The sequence below is a fragment of the Caenorhabditis briggsae genome (genome assembly GCF_000004555.2).
Source record: "Caenorhabditis briggsae complete genome, chrV, whole genome shotgun sequence".
In the NCBI taxonomy this organism is placed as follows: Eukaryota; Metazoa; Nematoda; class Chromadorea; order Rhabditida; family Rhabditidae; genus Caenorhabditis; species Caenorhabditis briggsae.
The window spans coordinates 8,069,016-8,094,147 of record NC_013488.2 but is presented as its reverse complement, the minus strand read 5'-3'; the positions used below and the strand labels follow the sequence as shown (position 1 = coordinate 8,094,147).

Genomic DNA, 25,132 nt, shown 5'->3' with positions numbered 1-25,132 from the left:
ATCAGGTGTGGCCCTATCAGATCCTAATGGTCTATCAAAAAACTATCACAAAGTTGAAAAAAACGGTCTAGAAATCAATATGGGTAAGTGAGAAATTGCGCGGTTTCTCTGGTTATCATTTACTTGGAAAATGCTCATTTTCCTCCCCTCTGGATTTCTCTGATTCTCTTTTCCACTCACAATATTTTCTCAGGACCTCAACAAAAAACGCGCGGCTCACCCCAACTACTCGTGTATTCAAAACCAACACAGATGTAGAACACACCACAGACAGGATATAGGTACTGTACAGACAGATATGATATAGTGTGTATACGGATGGAGAAGCAGACCATCAGGGCTCTTGACTGCTCGGCTTGTGCCTCAATAACTTCAAATGTCAATGTCAATCGTGTTAGACCTGGTTCTCAGAAGGTTTTNNGTGTCCCGGTCGGAGCCCGGCCGGTCGGCCCGGTCGGCCCGGAAGTTTACCGCGAACTTCAAAATCTTGAGCGAAAAGTTGAATCATTGTTTCGAAAAAAGGTATTCAGTGTTTTTTTTCTTCGAGTTATTTTTCAATACATTCTAAAAATCAATAAATTCATTTTCAAAAACAAAAACAAAATTCAAAAACAAAAATTCATTTTTCAAAAATTTTGTTTTTTTTCTGCCGGGCCGCCGGGCCGGGCCGGGCCCTGAAAATGTTCTCTCGGCCCGGCCCGGCCCGGCCCGGGCGGGCCGAACCGGGCCGGGCCGAAATTTCACAAGTATGAATTTTCACATTTTCTCCCGGTTCAAGCCTAGTTTTGAACTTCTTTGTCAGTTTGACAAGTATGAATATTCAGAAACATTTTTTTGATGATTTTCTAAAACTTAAGTTCAATGGGTCACAAAACATTTTCGAACCAAAACAAACATGATCCCTTCCCCCGATTTTTGCCACATTCGTTGATCTTATAATGCTCTTTTTTTTTCACCCTACGCAACCTCGTTCCTCCATTGACACTTGTCACTTTTTGTCAACCTAATACCATCTAAAACCAGCACAGTTCTCCTTACAAGGAGTCAATTTCCTTTCCAAGAAAACATAGAGACACAGACAATTGCCTTTCCGAGAGACGATCGTTCATTCTTTGTGTCTTGTCAAGCATCCAGTTTTTTTCTGTGAACTTCTTTTTTTCTATTCATTTGCTCCTACTCAGCGGCTTTCCTTTGCTTACTGCCACCGCATGTGTTCCGTTCCTTGTTGATTACTGTTTTTCTACTGATTCAAACACCTTTATTCAACTACTGTTGAAGGTTACAGTAGAGACAAACGGAAAATGTATTTTGTGAAAATGTCAGAAAATCGGATTTCGTTTAATAAGTGATTGAATTTAATTTTCAGGATGTCCAACACCCCAAGGAGTCACACAACCACAATTATCAATAATAACAGTAACAGCAGCGTACTTCCGATGTCCGAGCATTCAGCATTCAGTCCGTACGCAAGACCAGCATCTCTTACATCAACATTGGTATGTTTCTTGACGAATTAGAACTTTTGTAATCAAGGTATTTTTCTGCATTTTCTAAACTGGTTTCCACAGGAGTCACAACTATAGTGAGCTCTGAAAATTACCGTAAACACTCTTATAGAACGCGCTCCTTACTTTCAACTTTGAGCCAAATTATCTCGGCTCCTGTCAAGGATATTTGGAAGTTGTCAACTGATAAAATATGTTTGCGATTATGGTAATCATTTTATTAGTGGACCACTTTGTGATATCTTGTACATATGGGCTCAAAGTTGCCAGTTTGGGAAAGGGTCATTCTATCAGGGGCATACTGCGATTCGGAAGGGATCTGGTAGATCCTCCCAAAGCTATCCCGATTTTTGAAGAATCTTTTCCCCAAAGATCAAAACGTAAAACCAAAGAATGTTCGTTGTAACGAACTTCAAAAACTGCTTATTCTTTTTGGTACTGTCGATACACAAACCTCTTAAAAAACCTCTTCATTTGATCTTTCGTGTCCTGTTCTAACACAGTAGCTCCCACACAAAAATACGTTAATATTTACAGGACCCAAAACAATTTCATCAAACCCCACACGTGGTCCTTCGTCCGGAACCCCGATTGGCCCTTCCACCTCTTCTTCAACGTCAAGAAGGATCGGACTCGAACATCTCGAAGAAGATCAGGAGCAAACGACGCGAACGTCCTAGAAGTGTCGGTTTACTCGATCTGGGGTAAGTGTGAGTCAAACTACATAGAGATAAAAAGAGATAAAGAGAGGCAAGTGTATAAGGAACAGTACTGTGTTTTGTACTACTGGTATTTCTAAACGACAAGAGAAAAGAACGCTGAACTAATTGAGAGCCAAAAGAAAGAGAGAAGAGCAAGTACGGAAAACACGCGTATATACAGAGACAAGCGTGGGATGCCGGGATGCCGATGATCACTTGAAATGTGAGGGTAAATGCCAAGTACTTTACAAAAAATAGGGGGAAGACTTGATGGTTGGCGTTTCAGAAAAGTTTGTCTGAAATTGTGTGAGCTGAGAACTTGTAGATGAGGGAACGAGTAGAAAACTGATCAGTAATCTGAATTTGACTGCTGTGAGATACCGTACATATTTCCTCGTATAGAACCCCTTTCCAAACTATCAACTTTGAACTCATATATCTCATTTCCTGTACAAGATATCAAAAAGCAAATTGTTTATCATAAAATCAAAAATGATTTGTCAATTGATTACTTTTTGATATCTCTTTTGGGAATCAAGAAAAGTTAGCTCAAAGTTTAAAGTTGAGAAGGGTCGTTCTATTAGAGTGTTTACGGTAACCAGATTCATACAATTTTCAAATTATACTGATAAGAATTCATAATAGATTTTGTAAGGAAAATTATCTTAATTTGGCGTTTACAGCCAAGGCATGGACTTTCTGGGATTCGTGAGTTCTATGATTATCGTACGAAGGCAGACCACAAGTTTCCTGTTTTCCAGAACTTCAATTAGTAGAGAAGAAAACCTGGAACCTAGAAATTCTGAATCCTTTTTTGGTGTTCCATCACTTCAAAAAAATTCAAGAAACATTTCTAAAATTCGTCATAACTATAAAGTGTGTCATGACCCACTTGTGCCCTGTTAATCTACATATCAGACTCTTGAGAGTAAACTAGACGTACTCCAAATTCGGTCAAGTCGTCCGGATACTTCCCGAAATTTCTTGAGAAAAAATTCTCACATCATTTCAATTCAAAACGCCCGCCCAGTCTCCCATTTTTCTTGTGTCCCTTTCCTCGTTTACCCCCACACGATGTGTGCTTATTAGTTTGGTATGATAGTGAGAAATGCGTGGCGCTTTTGATTTTTTCTTGCGTGGTGGTTGCTCTGGCGGCGGAGCAAACAGGGGGCTGGAGCTCACGGAGCATTCTCTCTCGGTGCCGACGACGCAACCCGTGTAATAATCCCCCCTTTTCCCTCATCTATTAGGCGGTTGTTCGTTTGAAATACGCGCCACCATCATAAGCCCGATCACAGTTTCAAGTTTCGATTTTTTGCTTCGTTTTTCCCACGCACCCAATTTTTTTCTTCGAATTTGAATATTATATTCGAACCTCAGGATTCCGAATCTTATCCAAGACCGTATTCTTCTTTCAGCGTCGCTAGTCTAACCTACAACGATTCAGAAGGACACGACAACGAGGACAAAGTAAGTTCTTTTTCTGTTCATGAGTAAAGTACACAGTAATAAAATAGATTTTTATTTGTTACTGGTACATCAGGTATCTCCTAAATCCGTACAGTTTCTATTACAATATTTACTCAAAAATGTCGGTCAACACTGATCATAGGATAATAGTATCTAAAGTTCAAGAAATCCAAATTACAAAAAAATCGAAGATCTAAGAATGAGGTTAACCAGTTGGATAGGATTTTTTTAAAGTTTATTATGAGGTTCAAGGTTCAAGTTCTTTGTTTGAGATAATTGGCCTTGACTAAAGTTTTTTGATGCCATCACACCGTAAATACTCTAATAGATTGAGCTCAATTATCTCGATTCTTGTGAAAGATATCAAAAAGTTGTCAACTGATAAATTGCTTACCTGTATATCGTGATAAACAATTTATCAGTTGACAACTTTTTGATATCTTGCATAAATAGGGAGATAATTGAGCTCAAACTTGACAGTGTGGTAGCCCTTCTATCACAGGTTTTACGGTGATAAACTTGAAGAGGTCCTCACAAATATCAACTTCCAATAGTTTAGTGAGCTGATTTCAAAATGAATCACCTTATTTCAACAGCAAATCATTTCAATCTGGGATCATCCTATCATAAGATCACCCACTTGACCTCCCCATGTCTCCTCCTCCCAGGTGCTTTTCGAGTCTCCTCCTACCAGGTGCTCTATTGGAGGAGAGGTTTAGAAAAGATGGCGTTTAATTAGGACCTCTCTTAGGGATCTCATTAGGGCGCGTTTGTATCAGAAAAGTGTCAAATAAACTTATAAAAATTTCAAATTTTCGGAGAACTACGGAACTTTGAACCTGTCAAACCGTCTTCCTCAATTTCTATATTTCATTTTTCCAGAGCTCCACCGGCTGCTCCCCTCGAATCCCTGAGGAGCAACGATTGCACGATTTCAAGCGAATTCTTCAACGATTTCAGGTCAGTCAGCTGATTTTGCGTTTTCTTTTTTTTCGCTTTGGAATTCGTAACTCATTGAGCACACGGAGTAAACACATCTTAACACAGTACACTTTATCTTTTTCCAATGTCAAGTGTCTTGACATTTGTTTATCCCCAATCCGAAGCAAAAAAAGATATGAGAAAGGGTAGAGATAGTGAGTTAGAGGAAGAGTTGTCGAACACTGATCATCTAGTTTTTTCATCTTCAGACTGTTCACTATACTGACACCAAACCATAACTATCGTACCGAACACTTTGCAAGGATTTTCTTTTTTTGAAAAAAGGTTTTTGCAGTCAGCCGATCGAGGATCCTCCTCCTCTACATCGTCCCATCATCACAATCATTCACACCTCATGTCGCCTCCGATTGCCACGTAAGTTTCTTCTAGGCTCCGCCCCCTTACTGCATTCCTTGACAAAAACAAAAAGAAAAGAACATTTATGTTATTGTGACTCTCAGTCGACCCTTTCGAACGAATAGTAGAATGGTGGTATTCAGATGGTCAGCGACGCCAATAAAGATGGGCGGTTCACAAGAGTCATGGTCCACACCACCACATCATCATCGCAGTAGTCTCAATTCGAATTATAGGTTAGTAACTTTGAAACGGTTTTAAACCATATTTGAAAAAAACTTTAAAATCTGAACTTCATAATTTTTCAGAGACAGTCCAGTAAACTCTCGCAACACATCTGCTCGATCCAGATTGAGCGTTTCCTCAGCTCAAAGTCCCCATTGCTTCCTCCCAACCACCCGTGACTCTTCACCTAGATCTGTAAGTAGCATTTTAAAAGTAGCATTTCAAATCTCAAATTCCAATCATGTTTTCTTCCAGATTCCTAGTCCATCACTTGTTCCAATGAGACCTGATAGCTCCCCTGACATCACACTCAACGAACTTCACCACTCGCCATTCAGTCATACCGGGTCTACACCAGAACCAACTGAAATAATTTCAAAACCAAATTCCAAGGTCCCATCACGACGAGCTTCTTACACCACCGGTGAGCATCAAATTTTAGAAAAAAGTTCGCTGCGAGCAGGGTTCGAACCTACGCGGGCAATGCCCATTGGATTTCAAGTCCAACTCCTTAACCACTCGGACATCGCAGCCCGTCCGCAAGCACTCGCTCAATGCAATCATATTCTTTGTGTCTCCCCCTTTCTCTTCTCTTTGACCAGTGCGAGATGACACTCCGTACGCAGCTGTCTCCCCCTCTTTTCCCCATGATGAGTCATCATACAATGTATCGCTTCAGGTTACCCAAATCATGAAAATTTTGCCCCTATTCGATGGGTGAAAGAGACAGATATCGATGACCCGCACTCTATTCCCACAATGAGTCCAATTGGGTCATCTGGATCTTCAGAAGCGAATGTAGGCGTGCTGGCTATGAGAAGTGCTCCAATGTCCAAAATGCCAAGTGTGGAGAAGCTAGATAATCGAAATGTAAGTTCTAGAAAAAAAGTAGGAGTTTGTTTGACACGGTCTGTAAAGTTTGAAAATTGGGTTCTACCATATTTCCTCTAATAGAAACTCACCCAATCCATCAACTTTGAGCTTAATTATATGAGTTAATGCGACAGATATCGAAAAATTGACAACTGATAAAATAATGGTATCATTATGATAAATATTTTATCAGTTGACGAATTTCTGATATCTTTAACAGGAATCGAGATAATTGAGCTCAAAGTTGACGGTTTCGTTGGGCTTCTATTAGAGGAAATCCATTCATTTATTTCCAGAACTCAATTCGTGGATACAACAATCGCAGTTGCCGTAGAACAGTACTATCCGGTCTCGATCGAAACGCCAATCACTCGCCAAACGGTATCTACGTGCGCCGGAGTCGGTCAAAAGACGACCGTCCATCGTTAAGCTACATGTCATTCAACGGAATGGATCAACAAAATGGTGAGTAGACAGATTGGTGTTGACTGTCCCACTTGACACTAGACAATTACTTTTAACACAGTGTTGTATGAGTAGATCAGTGAGAAAAAAGTATTCCGAACAAAAGTGTAGGAGGATGATAACTAATCATTGAGGTGTTATCAGGGAATGACGTGGATATTTCAAAAGAAGATGAGCAATCAGAATACACTCTATTACAGTATCCCCACCACGGACAGCACCCATTCCAATCTTCATGTCACAAGAGTCAGTATCCATGCAGAGTCCAATGAATTCTCCTGTCAACCATTCAATGACACTTGTAAACAACAGTAGAAATGAAAGAACACAAAGTACTCATAATCTTTCTGGAGAAGAGCTTTACAAGAGGTTCCAACAGGTATAGATTGAGCGTTTAGATTTTAAGATTTTTAATTTTTTCAGATCTCCCTATCCCATGTCCAAACATTGAACATTGTGGCTGACAAGCTAGCAGAAGAAGCTCGACGAGGGGATGAACCAGTGTCAAGGAATCGGCTAACACAGTTAGACTTCACTTCTTTTATAATTACTTCCCCACATCCAATCCTTACTAAAGGAAAGTCACTGTTTTATAATGCAGTGTTACCTCGGCAGAATCTTCCAGACTATCCAGTCACTCTCATGGCAAGCTTTCTTCCAAGAAAAATCTCCCAATAGATATTTTTCCAGATTGCTCCATGCTCTCAATATGCGCCACTTATGAGAAAAACAGAATCCAATCATTTTGGTCTTCCTGGATTCTTGGAGATCGAAGACCATGACGGTGCCATCAGACAATTTTTATATGACACTGGAACCCAAAATCTAGATGGACGAAACACAAAAGTGATTGCAATGCCTCGGCTCAATCTATGCTCATTCCACAGTTTGGCTGCTCATCAATTGAATCAGAGAATGGATCAAACCAATCACGAAGAGCTCGTCAGTTTTATCCTTCTTCAAGTTCTACAAGCGCTCAAAATGTTGCAAGGAGAGGGAGTCGAATCGTTGAGCACGAATTTCAAAGAGTTCCTCCTGGCATACCGCTATCCAAATGTGAACTCTTCTTACAATGAGTTCCCAAGATTATTATTCCTTCCGGTTAGTCGTTTTTCTATTTTTGTGGTTCCAATGATTGTGTTCCAGGAAACTCTTGGAGCTGAAATCGAAAGCGGAGGTGATGAGCTAGTAGGCCTCTGCCGGTATGCTCTCCGAGCTCTGTGCACTTTGCTCCATCACAAAATGGACGGAAAAGCACCAGCTATCAAATTAAGATCTCGATTCTCTCGTGCTCTTTCTGCATGCGCTGTTTTACTTCAAGAAGACAAATCGAACAGTTTGACTAAAGCAAAAAATGTCATGGAATTGGCGCTTTGGTCTGGTGGTGAGCATTTCAAAAACGAACAAGATGCGAGAATATGGATTGATACCGCCAGAGCAGACTGTGTGGATACTTTGGTAAGTTTCCCTCCTCTTCTTGAGACTTCTCGAATTCCCTATTTTCAGCTCCGTCAAATGATACGTGAACCAAATCGTCAGTTGGGTGCTCGAGAACGATTCCGTGTCGAATTCTTGCTCAGCTCAACACCTCGGTCGATTATGGAATCTCAAAAAGCAACAATGGCTGCAAATGTGAACTAAACGGTTTTTCAGCCAATTTCTACTACAAACACTTCCAAAAACACAATCAATCGGTAGATTATTTATTAGATTTTTCTGTTTGCATTCAATATTCAATGTCACCAAAAATTATATTATCTCTGTACTACTTTTTTCTTTCATCTCATCAATTATCATCAGTTTCTTCCCGGATGAAAAATTATTATTTTCCTTTTTTGCTTTTTCCACTGGACTTTCAGAAGGACTGACCTATGTGATAGTCTCGGATTCAGACTAACTAGTAGCTAAATTTTTCCGTATCGGGACTGCGTCCGTGCGCTCCTGGAAAGACCTGTAATAGGAGGACCGTAAAACTTGTGAAGGAAGAGCCCCACATGGTCAAGTTTGAGCTAACTTACCTCGGTTTGTGTGAAAGATATCAAAAATCTGTTAATTGATAAAGTTTAGGTAACATTATGATAAACAATTTATCAGTTGACATCTCTGACAGGAACCGAGATTAATTTATTCAAAGTCAAAAGTTAGGGAGCTCTCCTATTGTAGGTCTTACGGTATGCTTCTTGAGACAAGTATTTGAAAAGAACATTTATTCGGTTTTCAGTTAATTTGGTTAGGCGGTGAAAGACTATCCGTAGAATTATTCTTCTTGATTGACTTTTTGAAAAGATCAAAGTAGACATCAGCTTGATTGGGATCTTCTCGATAATTTCTATAGCGAGAATCCACACTACTTCTTGCCAGCGGCATTCTTTTGAACATTGCTGCCTTTGCTTGTTTCTTGAATTCAGGAATGAAGAGTGTTGTCATCGGAATCACAATTAATGGATTACTGTAATTTCGAAACTTTAAATTATTAAAGTAACAAAATCACTTACCAATGAACCACTAAATCAACGATTGTCCTCATAACATCGCTTGTCAAATAGTTTAATTTCAGAAGGATTGGTAGAGTGAATCCCGCTAGAATGATCCCAATGAATCCTATGACAGCATAGATCATTTTCATCAGAAGGGATAGCACTCTGATATTTTCTTTGAGTTGAAATCTGCTGCTCAATGTGTACTGCTCTCTATGATATCTGTTCAATTTGTAGAATTGGGTCAGATTGAATTTGTAGAGAACACTAATCAAGGTGAAGCAGATGAGTAAGTAGGCAAATGGAACGACAATGACGAAACTGAATGGAATCTCGAAGAATACAGTAAGAATTGTGAAAAACAATGCTAGTAAAAGGTTCATCGAAATGATCAGTACTAAGATTGGAAGCTGTGGCGACTGTTCGTAACTTCTGAAGTATGATTTTTTACTTCAGGCTATAAATTTTTTTTCAAACTCACGATAAGAAAAGTGTTGCAAAACCCCTCTCCACAGTTGAAGCCAAAGGAGTAGCAGATCCGAAATAGAAATAAAAGTATCTGGTGAATGCGGAAATATGAAGGAAAACTAAAGCAGAATCAGTCCGATCAGAGATGTTTACTGCTCGTAAATGATACAGAAAAACACATATTTTGCTCATAAAAATGATGAGCCACATACTGAGAGCAAAGCAAAACAGACGGTTTACGTTTAGGTGGTAGGCACTGAAAATTAACAGTAAATTAAATCTGTCGTGATATTATTCTGGTATAAACAGTCAGACTTATGGGCAAGGTGGCCGTGACCGAAGGACCCACAACGACAACTACCGTAACCTGAAAATAAGTTTATTTTCAGGATTTATTTTCTTGGTTTTCACTGGGTTTTTCTAAGTTTCCTTTTCACCAACAAGTCGGAAAATGAAATTTTTTAATTATGAAAAACTGGCAGAAAACGGACGAAAATCTAGAAAATATTTCCAGAAAATGAAAGTTTGTTTTAGGTTACGGTAGTTATCGTTGTGTGACTCTCGGCCACGACCACCGGAGTTTCTCTTCCACAGCTTTAATGTTTTATACAGGCATAATCCTATGAATTAATAAAATTTCCCACCTTATCGATAACGAAATTCGAATTCCAAAACTTGTCACAAAAAGTGCCAAAATCATTGTTATCGTATACAAAATCATATACTCTAAAGTGTACTCAGCAGTCATCTCTCGTTCATAAAATCCAGTGACATTGAATCCAAGTAGAAATTTGAACATTTTTTGCCTGAAATTTAGGAAAACTCCAATTCTAGAAAAATTCAGTTTTTTATTTCCAAAGATCTTTGACAAAAATGTGGGAAAAAAGTCATGAGAAAAATGACACCACTGACTAAAATTGAGCAAAAAGAAAAGAAAAAAATGAGATATAAGGTAGGCGGTTTCTCTGTTTGTTATAAAAAATCTCATTAGTCAGAAGTCGTAACAGAATTTCCGTCCACTGGAATTTCCGTCCCACCGCACATCTACTTCAACGACTGCACAAATTGCTCGAAGTATACGTCTTCTTCTTTCTTTTCAGAGCTTAGAATCAGAGGGGCCACTTTTTTTTTATCCAATCCCAAAATCCGATAAAATACAATTTTATAGTCATCAACTGCCCAAATCATTGTGGGCGTTACGTATATTGGTCCCCTGCAAAGATTCTAGACATCAGAATCGTGAATCATCTAGCTTACGCATGTAATATCATATCTGTACTCATTTTGAAAATGTACTTGGTGTCCTCTTGAATGTCCATAATCATTGGTATCGTTTTCAGAAAAGCCAAAAATACAATCATAAAAGTTAGCAAAAGAAGTAGGGTTGTTAGCATCTGTAATTTCATCATTTTAAAATATTCGAAAGATTTTTGTTTAAATCGCGATTTTCTATAAACTACCTTAAATGTTTTGACATTCTCTCGCAGCTGGTAGCGGACGCTTAAATCAAATTTGATATCTCGATTCTGGGTTTCCACGAATCGCAAGGTTCGTTTGTTAACTCGATTGATGTGAAGAAAAATCTGAAAACAAGCGTGAGATCAAAATTGGTTTTTGAACCTACCAAGAGAGAAGTGATTGCAATTAAGCCAGCTATCACAGCCGCTGACACATATCGAACAATATTAAAAATGGTCAAAAGAGTGAAAGAAGTGGAAAATCCAATTTGAAATAGGAACAAGGATATTAGGATGTATCTTCGCCTTTCCTTCTCGTAATCGCTGAAAGAAAATGTTTCCTTTGAGCTCAGCTATCTCGATTCCTGTGAAAGATATAAAAATTTGGTCAACCGACAAATTATTTTTGAAAAGAAATTCGTTCTGGCTATAATTACTTATGTTGTTCTAAATGTGCCCTTCAACTAATTATTGTTTATCATGATTTTTCAAATTATTCATGTTTTTCAAAACCCAGACTACACTCGAATATCAACGATAGTCTATTATTCAAATTTCATGAAATCATGAAATAAATTCCAAATTTCTCGAAAATTCACTCCCATTTGAAATCGAACAGAATACAACTCTCATCACAGATTCTGATCTACTTAATTATCAGTCTAGCTTTTTTCTTCCTTTTTCCTTCTTCGTGCTTCTCATGTCAAAAGCTGACGTTCCTACGCAGACGAAGTTTGATGTCAAATGACTCAAACAACTTACAAAACGAATTTAGTGGCTAGGCTCCTTTCTGCAACGACCACAATTGGAGCAGACATGACAGCAAAGATAAAATGATAATGAGTTGCAGCAATCCACATCAACATGACCATTCCTCCCGACGGTTCATCTGAATTTAAAGAATCGTATTTTGATTAAGTCGATTAAATTTTGCAAGAGTTCCATAGACCGTAAAACAAGTGATAGAAGGGAACTGTCTAGATTGAGATTATTTTTCTGGCTTCTTTGCATGATATCAAAAGTGTGTCAACTGACAAAATGTTTTTCTATATTATGATAAACAATTTATCGGTAGACAACTTTTTTAATACATTTGACAGGAACCGATTAAAAATGTCTCAAAGTTAAACGTTAAGATGCCTTTCTATTACAGGTATTACTGTAAAAAAAAACTACGAAATTAAAAAATAAGAAACTGACCGCGATCCGTGAGATAGTTGGATTGATAAACGATGGTGAGCATTTTGCTGACTGTGAGTTCGAAGTAGAAGCTCGCAGTCCACCATATTGAAGCTTGAAGATTTGTATGAAACACATTGGATCTTGCAACAACTAATAAGCATAGTACGGTAAATAGGGAAGCCACAGTGACAATGACTATGTAGGCAATGTTCTCGAGCATGCTCATTTTGTGAAGAGATCCGGCCAGAAAAACAGAGAGGATTGTGGGATTATCTGAAGCTAAAAGACATCAGATGGAGGTTTTGGAAAGTGTGAAAATGTATCTTGTGTTTAGTGAAATTCAAGGCTGCCGAAAACAGAGCAGTGGTTAGGTTAATTTTGGAATAGTTAGGATTCGGCAGCCTAGCAGACCTAGAAGTTTCTGGGTGGCTAAGTTTATTTACGATATAACAGACGGTTAGGTCAACGGAGACCGCAGCCTTGTTTTCGACAGCTTTGGTAAAAGGGGAGGTCGAAGTTATTATTTTTTCGGTTACAGTTCGACTACGATACGTTTTAGTCCCTCGTATCGGTTTAAAACTAAATTATTAAACAAAATACCATCATTTCTCTGAAAGAAGCCAATACTCTGAGCTGAATTATTTTGTTTCTTATGAAAGCTTTTGAAACATGGTCCACTGATAAAATGTGCATCATAATATCAGCAACATTTTATTAGTTTTCCAATTTTTGATGTCCCTAATAGGAACCGATATATTCGAGCTCAAGATAATTTATAGTATACATTTTTCAGACCAATATCGTTTTCAGAATTTTTAGTTTTCAGAATTTTCAAAATATTCAGGATGGCATACACTTCATACTTTGAAGCACTGGAAGAATGTCAGCTAAGTTCCTTGGAGTATCACAGGCTCTATAATGATTTGGTCTACACGTATAAAATTATTGTTTCCAAAGAAATTATCATGGAGGTTCCAATTTTCGAAATATTTAATCATGCTGGATCATTGCGACGTCACAAATACTATCTCAAATCACTTATCAAGAACTCAACAAAAATATCTTCTCAATTTCTCTCTTAAAGAGTAATCAGATGTTGGAACTCTTTACCCGCCAAAGTGTTTCCGGTGAAGCCTTCGTCAGCGGCTTTCAAAAATCGACTATTATCCTGTGATCTAAAACATTTTCTTGTCTTGAATTCAACTAATTAATAACTCGGTTTTTCCTCCATCTTCCATTTAATACAAATGTATGTATATCTCCTAGTTTCATAGACAATTTACGTGTTAGTGGTTTTCTCCCCTTCGTTGAAATAAAATAAATAAACAAATAAATAAATATCGCACATCTGGACCTCCATTATGAAAAAAAATCAAAAACTCACATTCAGTCGCGTTCTTCATGATATCAATAATTTCTTTGGACATGAGACTGTGTTGACAGCTTCTTTTCGGAAGTGGGTTGAAAGCCTAAATGCTTTCTCTAGATAATGCTTCAACCTATCAATAATATCCAAAATTATAGGGTTGCTTCTCCTTCTCCTCCTACTTCTCCTTAACCAGTCAGCAGACCACTTCTTCTATAATTCTAGCACTTGTGACGGAGTGATGTTGGCTGATTTTGAAGCTTCAATTCAATTTTTCCAGCTGCACTCTCAGTTTTACGACGACAACCACTTGTTTCACAAGTTCACATGAAAAACAATTAGGTTTTCAGCTGTTAATAGCAAAAAAAAGAAGGAAAGTTGAGAGCGAAAAAGTGATTTTATGGCACCAAACACGTACATAACATTAACAGAAAACGTTCAATGGGAACAGGAAGTAATGTGTTAAATTAGGTTGAAAAATATAAATACAACAAAAACGATTCAAAACTTTAAAGTTCATCTCTTTTCACCAGTTTTTCTAGAACAATCTCAAAGAATAGCCGAGCTCCTCCCGGAATTTCTGGTGGCGATCCTTGAGCACCGTATCCGTATTCTGATGGAATCACCACACGACGACGCTCACCTTCGCACATTCCATCCATAGCGATATCCATTCCATCGATCACTTCCTGAAATTTTGAGTGATCGGTTCAGGTGTAATTTTTCAAAGGTAAGAGTATCGTGTATTGGTAGATTGACCTTTTTGCCATGAGTTGGTGGAATCGAAAATCAGGAGTAACTAGTTCAATAATAGAGAGCAGCTGAATTGTATAAAAACAAGGAAACACAATTTTTTAAATGCAGCTGAAAATGTGAGTTCAAGTCAGAACCAGAGTACGGTTTCCTTAAAAGTGGGGGACATGAAAAAAGACCTTTCACGAATTTCCCTTCAAATAAGACAAATGGGGAGTTGTGGGACCACCGCTGGAGGTGCCGCGGTGTTACCAGCTGACTAACGGTGGCTCAGGTTGGAAAAAAAAAACTTTGAAGGGCAACAATTAAGTCAAAATTCTACAAGTCTTTGTCTGTTACCATACTTGCGACGGGTCGATTTCGGGCCGGCACGGGCCAGCTGATAACTCGCTTCCAAATTGAAATTGTGAGCAAAACAACATACCATATGATAGACAACCTCCAATAATAATCAACTGCAGTAAAAAACGATATTGTGGTCCGGGCCGGCAATTTTAGGCCGAACAGACGATTTTTGCCCGTCCAGGCTAATAAATGTCGACCCGCACCCGGCTACTAATTCAAATTTTTTATTGAAGTTTGTAGATCTTCCTGGGTTCTATCTCCTGGTATGCTATTTTGCCCAAAATTTCATTCTTGAAACGAGCTACCAGCCGGTTCATGACGCAGTTCATGACGCAAGACAAGAGCAAGACCTCGAGTTGAGCATCCTATCGGAGAGATTTTCCACTTTTCAAAAATAATCAAAATCTTACCCGATTTCTCAACCTGAACACAAACGGAGCATTTCTGGAATACGACGAATCCACCAACGTGTTGTCTTCTAGTCTCAAAACATATTGCTGATAGATTTTGTCGCCCTGCTCCGCCTTTTTGCACTTTTCTGGTTCAATTTTGTGTGTCTGTTCAATTTGGATTCCTTCCTCAGTGACCCATCTCTCGCCTGGATTCGCACGGAACAGGTTCACCAGCTGAACAGTGTAATAGAGTGGCTGACCGTTGGAATCTCTGTAATGAAGAAATAGGATGTCAAAGATCAAGAAAAGACTAACTTAGCAAATCCTAGTTTCGGTGGAATGATCACTTTGCGAATCTCACCGATGCACATTCCTCTCATTGCTCTATCCATACCAGGTATCACTTGATTTTTTCCCAATGTGAATGTGTATGGCTTCTTTCCAAAATTACTTCCAATCTCTTCTCCTTTCTCATCGGACAGTTTGTAGTACTGATCAACGACATCTCCACCCGCGGATTTGATATCACATTCCGAATCATCAATCTTTTTTATTATGGTTACTTCTAATCCGTCATCGTCCTAAAATGTGTTTAGTTTGCAACTTTATTTAAAGGAGACATTTTGAATAGAATCATATTGTATGGAGGCTGGATTACAAGCTTTGTGTCTTACCTTCCAACTTTGGTCACTGGAATACACTGCAGATGAAAAGCCAATAATCAAAAAACAGGTAAAAAACTTCATTTGTTCTACTACAGAGGTAAAAAAGAGGAATAAGTGGATGAGAAAGCAAAGGGAAGAGAATGCAACAACGTTTCTCCTCTCCTTCTTTTTTCTTACAACACTGATCGAAGGCCTTGCAACAACACAGCAGTATCTGTCGCATCGTGTCCTCCTTTTCATTCTGCGCCTCTCGATCTCTCATCACGTTTTTCGAATCGTCTAGGGCTGAGAAAACGGCTTTTGGGTAGTTTTCGGCTATGGATACATAATGAGAAGGAATGGGAGAAAAGAAGTGGGAAGAGAAAATTATGATTCAATGATCAATGGAAAAATTATTGGAATTTTAGAAGGACCAAACAAATAGATAAGTTGATGTTTTATTCGATAAAAAATCTGTCGGAAGTTGCGGTGCGCGGATTAACACTTCGAATCGAGACTATTTTCGAAGATGGTTTGTTGAGAATGAATGTCGCAATGATGGCGTCGACGAAACAGGCGAGACTTTTCGCCGTCGCGTTATAGGGTCCGTAGATCTGAAAGAGGATTTTTAGGTAAACTTTGGGAAGTATGTCCTGATGTTGCTTCTTCTCCATTTGTACAGTTTGGTAAAATTGCCTATATAGTAGCCCTTGTTTTGTCCAAGTCATTTCCCTAGCAAACTTCGGACACAGATTCCAAAAAGATTTCAAAAAGGAAATGTTTCCCATTCTCAGACTCAAAAAGCACGTAGTCCGCTAGGTTTTCAACGGTCTATTTTTAATTTGAATATCGGTAGCTGTGGAGGAGACACTCCGGGGGCCTAGTACGAAAGTCAAGAAAATAAATCCGGAAAATACCGTAAAACTTGTAATAGGAGGTCCCTTACATGGTCAAGTTTGAGCTCCAATATCTCGTCTCCTAAGAGATATCAAAAATGTGTCAACTGATAAAATATTTGTGATATTATGATAAACCAGCAAGCTGATGCGCCTTCGGCGCGATTCAACCTAGTTTTTTACTGGTTCGTAGCTTTGCTCTTCACTTTTCTTGAAGTGTCACGTAAATCTATAGTTATTTTTTTAATTTTTTCAAAAGTTGACAGACGGACACCGGGATGGACAGATGCCTAGCGTTTGATATATAAAGAAGATAATTCATCAATTGACAACTGTTTGATATTTTTAACAGGAACCAAGATAAATTGACTCAAAGTTTAAAGTTGGAGGGCCCTTCTGTTACATCTTTTACGGGGAATTTTTTTTTGTTTACGGCAGATGTCGCTGTCGGACCTTTGGCCACGGCCACAGGCGTTTATCATCTTCAGCTCCGATTTTTTTATACCAGAGTAATATCATAATTATGATTACAGCCATTTCGAACAGAGTATTACTTCCGCATGAATGTTCTTCATTCTTAATATTGTTTCCCTCGAAACTTTTCAACTGTCATCTCAGCCTTTTTACTTTTCTTCGTTTTCATAACTCCTATCCCAAACAAACAACATCATCCCATTTTCACCACCTTTTTTTTCCTAGAAACTCACGTCTGCTGACAAAAGTTGTGTCTTAAAAATAAGAGTGATCAGAAAAGGCGAAAAGTCGAAAAGAAGTGTGAGACAGGCGTCGCCGATGCATAAGTAATTTGTCTGAAGTTTCATGATAAATGAAGCTATTTTCGAAACAAATTTTTTGTACCTTGGACAAGTCACTGATGAGATTCATAGCACGTTTTACGAACAAAAGTTTGACAAATAGAATGACAGAACTGCTACATGTAAGGCTCCGATTACCTGAATTCTCAGACTCTGGAACTCTCTAAAAGATAAATCTATTCACCAATTTAGTTCCTGTCCAATACTGTACAAAACAGTCATTCCAAGTGCATCCCAAAATTGAGCATTCCTTCTCAAACGGAGCAATATCGCAAACCCAAAAGTACATCACATCTTCCATCATGCCCCAGAAAACCACAATTGCAGTGAATGCAAAAATTGAAACTTTGCGACGATTGTTATGAAATTTAACCGGGAAGAAAACAGCGATAAGTCTTTCAACAGATATTATGGCACCAAGAATGAACCTAGTTGAAACAACATTAGAAGATAAAAGGGTTCCAAAGAAGAGGGATTTGTAGTGGAAGAGGATGAATGGGTCTAGATATGAAACAATGAGAGCAGTGTAGTAGATGCTCACTGAAATTCAGAAGACCAGAAATTCAGATTTTTTCTCTAGAATTATTAGCCAAAAGCTTACCTGTCAGAGCATAAAGAATATCAATGATAAATCGAATTTTGAACAGTTGATACTCTGGTTTATTCTTCATCGCCGATTTTTGATATCTCCAAAGTAGGCGAGCATTCAGGATTACATTGAAAAATGAAGCAATTAATCCTGCTAGGGTGACAGAAAATGCTCGATAGTTAAATACAGAAGACATTATTTTAGTACAAATTAAGCATATGAGAAAAAAAAAGTTTTGCTTCTGACCCGTCTCTTTCATGCTTCGTGCCAATGGCTCCACCTGTTGTATCATACAAATGTCCAGTCAACCAAGAAAGGATGATGTACTAGAATGTTCTAGTGAGAAGATGGTGAGCAATATTTCTGATGTAGCTTTAGCAATTATAAAACTTGAACTTATTGAACAGATTCAATGGAAAATGCATTAACAAATTGATCAACTAGAAAAAACTGATCAAGTAGAAAGAACGTCATCATAAAACTTAAAGGTATTTATTCAGTCTTCACTCGTCGTACTGTGAAACATTTTCTTACGAACCCAAAAGTTTCAATAGCTCCATAAATGGCAAAAAGTAAAAAGGAAAATCCGTAGATCATGATATAAGAAGGAGCGATTTTCAAAATTTTCAATTTTCATCCCAAATCACTTCGATTTCCAAAATTTCTGGGAATTTGGAAATTTTACGTGATTCACAGAAATTGAACGTTGCAATTTCTGGGATTTTTCACAGAACTCGAACGGTTCGAGTTCTGGGATTTTGGAAATTCACGTGATTTTACTGAAACTTCACAGAAATTTTGGAAATCGAAGTGATTTGGGATGAAAATTGAAAATTTTGAAAATCGCTCCTTCTTATATCTATGTTATAGAACTCCACGAATCCCATATCCTTTGCAAATGGAGTCAAAGATGGCATTTTTCCGAATCGAGCTGCATTTTCAGCATGTTTCACAACCAATTCTTTTGGGTTTATTGGTTGGTGATTCAAAATTTCAGCTAGACGAGTTGCAGCAGTTTGATATCTGGAAGTAAAATGTATTGTGTCAGTACCGGGCAATAAGATAAAAACAAAAACATATTTTTCGGTTGATTTTGGCCATTTTGACCATTTTCAGGAGACTGGAGTTCGGTCGTCAAGTTTTCAATAACTTTGAGTGTAAAACAGAACTAGATTAACAATTTTGCGCTCACAGAATTTTTCGAAATTTCCAAGGTTTTCTTTTTTCTACAACTTCCAGAATTTTGGAAGTGATCGGAAACTTGACAGCCAAGCTCCAGACTCCTGAAAATGCTCAAAATGACCGAAAAAACATATGAAAAATATTTTTTGTATATCTTATTGACCGATACTGTATTAAAAACAACTCACTTATCATCTAACAACATTTTTCTCAACAAATCGCTCTGTTTTTCCCAGTTTGGAATGTCATGTTTTGAGTAGACCTCCACGGATCCATGTCTCGCCAGCATTTGAGCATTACTGGGCTGATCAGCGAATAGAGGAGTCTGAAATTCTCTGTTATGGAGAATATTTGTTGGAAATAAAAGTCCTACCACTATTCCTGGTTTAGCCGCATATGCGAGCTCCATTGTGCTCCCCAGTCCACCATGAGTGATAAACAGTTTGACGCGTTTGTCAGCTAGTACATACGAGTTTATACCCACTGAGAAACTAAAACTTACCAAGTAGAGATGGTTGTGGGAACCAACTTTTAAGATGAAAATTTTCTGGAATGTTCTCTGTGATTAATTTCTCTTCCACACTGTTCCATTTGTTATTTTTTCAATATCTGCGTATTGTCGATCGAAAAGTTCTCCGAATGCAGATGAAGAAAGGAGTTTGTACCATAGATTGTTAACTCTATCGTACAGTGATTGGCTCGGGCCAAAGTGGGAGGATGGAGCTGAAAATCTTTTTTTCAGGTGTCTAATTTTTTTCAAAATCTCACATGGATAATAATGGAGGAATGATGGTTCTCCCAATGCATCTGTAATTGCACTTAACTTGCTTCCAGTGAATACTGATATGATGGCAGGCATTTCCAAATAATCGGCCAGATCTGAAATTCCCTTTTTTATTTGATAGAATACTTTAAAATAAAACCCACAGAGACCACAAAAGTCGAAAGTTTCCGATAGAACCACATCAAATTTCTTTTTCTTCAACGTCTGGTGCAATTCCTTGTCCTCGAACATTTCTGAAAATCAGAGGTATTTTTATAAATCAACTGCTTCAAATCACTTCTACACATATGCTGAAAAGCGTCATGGAGAACTTTGGGAGCGAAAAGTTTGACTCCAATATCGGATTGATATTTTACAGCAGTCCAAGCATCACTCAATGCAGAATGGCTTGGTAAACTTCGTTTTCCTTCTTCATCATGCCAATAATTTATAACTTCGATATTTGAGTTTTTGATGAGATCATGATTTTGGAAGAGTTCCACTACAAATGGTTGGAAAAATATCTGCAAAAGTTTAATTTCGAAGTGTTAAGATTTAGAAAACATACAACTTGATGTCCAGCGTCAGCTAACTGATTTGCAATAATTGCCATACACTTCATATGGCTGAATCCATAAACAGGAGATATCACGAGAAAGTTGTAACCATTCACATTATGAAATGAGCAGAGAAATGCGAAAAATACAAGTAAATAGTTGTAAATGTTCATGATAGACAACTAGTCTGATGATTTTAGAGACAATACAGTTTTATCAGTTGAGGGTTTGTATTCTGATAACGATTGCATTGGGGTCAAAAATGATGAAAATTTTTTTCATGTTTGGATGGTCACCGGTTTACAGATCTTCCAGAGAAAAAAACAAGAATAAGAACCAGAAGCTTGTCGACCGTTTTTAAAAGATACGAACATTGCAATTTGATGGTAAATACAAAAAAGTTCTTTCAGTGGGGATTACCTAAAAACCTGGGCTCTTAAGGCAAAAAAGTACTGTACTATATTTTAGTATGGAAAAAACTCGATAATGGAAATAGAAGTCTGAAAATCCAACTCGAGCATCAAAAAGAAATAGTGGATCTCCGGAAGAATTTCCAATCATTTTTTTAATCTTTGGGACTACCGACATACCTGGTATATATGTAATTATTTTAATAAATAAATTAAGTTCCTTTCTCAGTCTGTATGTTCCAAAGATTTTTGAAAGCTAGGAAATAAAACAGAGATTGAAAATACCCTTCGAAAAATTCTTATAGAAACAGTAAGAAGAGGAGCGACGACAACGCGCCGGAGGCGCGCCAGCCTGACTAGTATATATACAAAAAACATACGTCATTCTTCAACATTTTGTCTATCAATGATTGAATATCAATAGTCATTGACCGAGAGATTTTCGAGAACAACATTTTTGCAGCACCTATGAGTCACTGGGATCTGTAGAGCGCGAACACAGAGAAACACGCGCATTGGCTGGTCACAGGAAGTCAGTTGGAACATATGCGAGCGCTTTATCGAATTTCTTTTTGTTTCTATTAACATTTTTCCTCCATTATCAGCTAAGGTTTTCAGTATTTGTCGTCATGCTCTCCTCTGAAAATGCTTCATGCCAGCTCGTCGAATATCAGGCGTATGAGATCCAACTTCCTGATTGTGGTATCTCTACTGATCACAAAATCGGTAGAGGTACAACTGCTTGGGTCTACAAGATTCATTTGAGAGTAGAACTTGTGGATGTAAGCTCAGAATACTCAACCAAAATAATACATTTAAAAAATAAATTTTCAGATTGTCCCCGTCTGCAGACGCGTTGCTTTGAAACGCTTCTTGAAGCTCAACGACGGGTTTACCGACGAAGAACTTCGTAAGTGTAACCTGCCAGATAATTTTCACCAAAACTATACATTTGCAGAGTCGAATTTGAAGAGAGAAGCAGAGGTGCTCAGAAATCTTTCCCATCCGAACATTGTGAATTTCATTGGAGTGTGTTATGAAAAGCCATTCATTGGATTGCTCATGACTCACTGCGAAGGATCCTCGTTGAGAGAAGTGCGCAGCAATATCCCTTCAGGAACTGTGCTGTCAACGAGCCCATTAATTCATTGGGCGAAGCAAATTGCCGATGGCATGGAGTACGTCACAAAGCAAGGATACATCCATCGAGACTTAAGATCCGATAACAGTATGAATTTGTAACGAAACTTTTGGTAAATTTTGAATCTTCCAGTTCTGGTCTTGGAGAAACCTTGCTATTGCGTGGACACAAGTTCGTTCAGCAAGAAGTGCAGCTGCAGGAACACTCCAATCGGAAACCTTCGCTTAATGATCGGTGATTTCGGTGATGCGAGGAAAGTCGAGGAAGCAGTCGACGCAGCTGGTATGCTTTTATTTTTTGCGAATTACAAACTTTCGGTTTAGGTTCGTACGCATATATTGCTCCGGAAGCCTTTCAGTGCGGAAGATGGTCAGAAGCTGCGGACGTCTGGTCGTTCGGGGTAGTCCTCTGGGAGATCATCACGGGAGAATATCCTGCCAAGAACAAGACTGCGATGGAAGTTGCCCAAGACGTAAGAAAATGATTATCTCATGAAGACATTTATTTTTGGTTTAGGCATTCGTCGGAAAACTGCTTCCCGTCGACCAGCACCCATTCGATTCAAAATGGAAGGATATTATGCTGGGCTGCTGGTCTCTCATCCCAGAACACCGGCCAACCTTCCATGAACTCGCAAATGAGTTCAGAGTTTACTCGAAGAAAAGGTCAAGCTTGACGAAGTTCATTGAATTCAAGAGCACTGAGTAAGTTTTATCTATTCACTGGCAATTTAGAAATCTCTTTTATAGATTGGAAGTTCTTCATAAAGCAATCGAGCTAAATAGTGGGAAGCTACTCCCTCTCAAGACTACTCAAGGCCATAAAGGAAGGTTCATGCGCTCTGTCTTCGGCACAAAAAAATATGTCATGGACGACCAAAGATCAAGCCAGAAGGAGCCGGTACAACTCACCAAATATGAAAAATTTTTTTGATTCGTCTTGTATCAAAATATTGATTAAAACTTCCCTGTCTTTCTTTTTTTCACCTCTTCAAAATAATAAAAAATTTAATCTAACTTTGATTTGAAGCCAACACAATTGGAGACAAACCTCCATAAAATATGTAAAAAGCCTACAATAACTGATAAAAATAAAAGTAAAATATCCAGATTATAGAATTCAATAACTCCCATATCTTGAACATTCGGAGTTAACTCTGGCAGTTTTCCAAACTTTGCAGCCATTTCAGCATGCCTCATCATTAGTTCCCGTCCCTTTATCGGTTGGTTTTTCAACACGTTTGCTAGCCGATCCGCTGATTTTTGATACGATTCATTGTTGAGCATTTTTCGAAGAACTTTGTTCAGTTTTCGCCAGTTAGGGATGTCGTACTTGGAATAGACCTCCACAGATCCATGTCTTTCCAACATTTTCCCATTATCCGGTTGTTCAGCAATCAGAGGAATCTAGAAAGAAAAATTCTTCTTCCAACAGAAAATGTTGATTCTCCTACCATGATTGCTGGTTTCGCAGCATAGACTAGCTCCATCGTAGATCCCAAGCCTCCATGAGTTATGAATAACTTAACTCGCTTATCAGCAAGTAATGCTCTCTGTGGGAACCAATCTTTCAAAATCACGTTTTCAGGAAGGAGATCGATTAGGAACTGATCCTCTAAAGCTTCATACTTCCAAAGGAAAGTGATATTTTTAACATTTTCAGCAAACATTCGAGCCATAGCTTCTCTGAAATTATTTATTCAGGGATAATAACTTGTAGAAATCTTACTTATAATGGTTAGGCATGAACCTTGACTTGACCATGGACCCAAAGGATATAAAGACTGTAACTGGTCGTTTGTTCAGAGTATTTTCAAATTCTTTCGGAAGAGTTGTATTCACTGTTTCATCCATATCAAATCCGCCGATTGGAATAACTTTGGGGATAGTTGGCACAGAAAAGTCCAAGTAGGGATTTGAATTCGAAAAATGGAAAGTAACGTCATGGAGGATTTTCTGAAAACTTTCATATTTTTTCATAGAAGTCTTCTAACCAATACCTTCCAGTGTCTCACTTTTCCTCCTGTCAATCTTGCGACTTGATAGTACTGCCAATCAAAAACTACAGAGTACCCATTTCCGAAAACGTACTTGTGATACAAATCATTCAATCTATCAAGGATCGAAGAACCTGGACCGAAACTTCCAGAACTTGGAGCTGGAAGATAATGAAGCCATGAAGGCTCACCAAGCGGTGTAGTGATAGCCAACAATCGGCTTCCGGTGAAAACCGAAATAATGGATTTGGATTCTATGTAATCGGCAAGATCTGAAATTATTACTTGATTAAGTTTCAAGCAGACATTCCAAAACGCACATAATCCACAGAAGTCGAAAGTTTCAGCAATGACCACATCAAAATTCCTTTCCTTAAGATTAACGAGCAGCTCATTGTCTTCGAAGATTTCTAAATTAAACTTTTGAGAAATTAAAACTTTTCAAATGTTTCACTTCTACACATATGCTCCCATGCCAAAAAAAGAAACTCCGGCATTTCTGTAACAGCTTTAATCGCTGATTGATATTTCCCAGAATACCAAGCGTCATGTAAATCGTTGGCTGGAGGCATATGTCTTCGACCTTCTTCATCGTGCCAGTAGTTTAGAATTTCTATTGTCTTGTGCTTCAGAAGCTTGTGTTCTTTATATGCTTCTATTACAAATGGTTGGAAGTAGGTCTGAATGTAGAATTCTGGTATTAAAAAACCAGAGCTGTTGAAGAGAGATTAAATCTTCAGAAATTTGAGGACTGCTATCTGGAAAAGTGGAACACAAAAAAACTCACCACTTGATGACCATTCTCAGCCAGTTGATTAGCCAAATTGGCCATAAATTTCATGTGACTAAAACCGTACACCGGAGAAATAACAAGAAAATTAAATGCATCATTTCCCAGAACAAAATTTAGAAGTAGAACAGTTAATACTCGATTCATAACGACAAGGAAGTGACGACCGCAATCAACCTATCGAATCTTATCAGAAAGTAAAACTATAGTCTATAGACAAGGAAAAAAACTTCAATCATCAATTTGTTGTCTTTCTGTTCTCCCAAGTAGTGTTAATGCGTGTCTAGGTCAGTATTTGAACAATTCTTTCGACAGAACACATCAACCAAAAA

At 38.2% G+C, this 25,132-nt stretch overlaps 8 protein-coding genes and 1 non-coding gene across 9 annotated transcripts in view; 3 read left to right on the top strand and 6 right to left on the bottom strand.

Moving 5' to 3' along the window:
* Window positions 1-3,703, top strand: part of CBG08587 — a gene marked incomplete at both ends in the record, with an annotated part of 5,380 nt that extends 1,677 nt beyond the window's left edge. The window contains 3 exons of the mRNA XM_002636250.2: window positions 1,367-1,496; window positions 2,043-2,209; window positions 3,625-3,703. Coding sequence (XP_002636296.2) covers window positions 1,367-1,496; window positions 2,043-2,209; window positions 3,625-3,703 — 376 coding nt within the window. The remainder of the gene's footprint in view (window positions 1-1,366; window positions 1,497-2,042; window positions 2,210-3,624) is intronic.
* A 1,440-nt stretch (window positions 3,704-5,143) lies between these two features.
* CBG08588 lies at window positions 5,144-8,218 on the top strand (the record flags this gene model as incomplete). The annotated part of the gene is made up of 7 exons (XM_045237349.1): window positions 5,144-5,250; window positions 5,323-5,774; window positions 5,919-6,127; window positions 6,409-6,577; window positions 6,778-6,956; window positions 7,001-7,222; window positions 7,256-8,218. 7 exons carry the CDS (start codon window positions 5,144-5,146, stop codon window positions 8,216-8,218), a joined length of 2,301 nt encoding a protein of 766 aa, XP_045093813.1.
* CBG29059 lies at window positions 5,691-5,772 on the bottom strand. The gene has a single exon. It is a non-coding gene (tRNA).
* Window positions 8,219-8,794: 576 nt separating the features above from the next.
* CBG27012 lies at window positions 8,795-9,732 on the bottom strand (the record flags this gene model as incomplete). Its single annotated transcript, XM_045237346.1, has 3 exons — window positions 8,795-9,026; window positions 9,073-9,486; window positions 9,536-9,732. 3 exons carry the CDS (start codon window positions 9,730-9,732, stop codon window positions 8,795-8,797), a joined length of 843 nt encoding a protein of 280 aa, XP_045098812.1.
* A 255-nt stretch (window positions 9,733-9,987) lies between these two features.
* Window positions 9,988-12,387, bottom strand: Cbr-sre-20 (the record flags this gene model as incomplete). Its single annotated transcript, XM_002636252.2, has 8 exons — window positions 9,988-9,997; window positions 10,167-10,328; window positions 10,571-10,735; window positions 10,780-10,916; window positions 10,983-11,105; window positions 11,147-11,303; window positions 11,742-11,868; window positions 12,180-12,387. The coding sequence occupies 8 exons, from the start codon at window positions 12,385-12,387 to the stop codon at window positions 9,988-9,990; spliced, it is 1,089 nt and encodes a 362-aa protein (XP_002636298.2).
* A 1,649-nt stretch (window positions 12,388-14,036) lies between these two features.
* On the bottom strand, window positions 14,037-15,763 carry Cbr-fkb-4 (the record flags this gene model as incomplete). Its single annotated transcript, XM_045237345.1, has 4 exons — window positions 14,037-14,216; window positions 15,036-15,288; window positions 15,333-15,598; window positions 15,692-15,763. The coding sequence occupies 4 exons, from the start codon at window positions 15,761-15,763 to the stop codon at window positions 14,037-14,039; spliced, it is 771 nt and encodes a 256-aa protein (XP_045093812.1).
* Window positions 15,764-16,119: 356 nt separating this feature from the next.
* On the bottom strand, window positions 16,120-18,157 carry Cbr-srbc-43 (the record flags this gene model as incomplete). Its single annotated transcript, XM_045237344.1, has 4 exons — window positions 16,120-16,275; window positions 17,265-17,366; window positions 17,557-17,912; window positions 17,974-18,157. The coding sequence occupies 4 exons, from the start codon at window positions 18,155-18,157 to the stop codon at window positions 16,120-16,122; spliced, it is 798 nt and encodes a 265-aa protein (XP_045093811.1).
* Window positions 18,158-18,821: 664 nt separating this feature from the next.
* Window positions 18,822-24,947, bottom strand: Cbr-ugt-4 (the record flags this gene model as incomplete). Its single annotated transcript, XM_002636255.1, has 9 exons — window positions 18,822-18,984; window positions 19,332-19,468; window positions 19,517-19,602; window positions 23,554-23,699; window positions 23,743-23,969; window positions 24,014-24,282; window positions 24,331-24,420; window positions 24,465-24,690; window positions 24,798-24,947. Coding segments are annotated over 9 exons (1,494 nt in total), but the record flags the coding sequence as incomplete, so codon positions are not given.
* Window positions 21,503-22,947, top strand: CBG08594 (the record flags this gene model as incomplete). Its single annotated transcript, XM_002636256.1, has 7 exons — window positions 21,503-21,655; window positions 21,708-21,783; window positions 21,832-22,101; window positions 22,147-22,296; window positions 22,338-22,486; window positions 22,531-22,718; window positions 22,764-22,947. 7 exons carry the CDS (start codon window positions 21,503-21,505, stop codon window positions 22,945-22,947), a joined length of 1,170 nt encoding a protein of 389 aa, XP_002636302.1.
* Window positions 24,948-25,132: the final 185 nt, after the last annotated feature.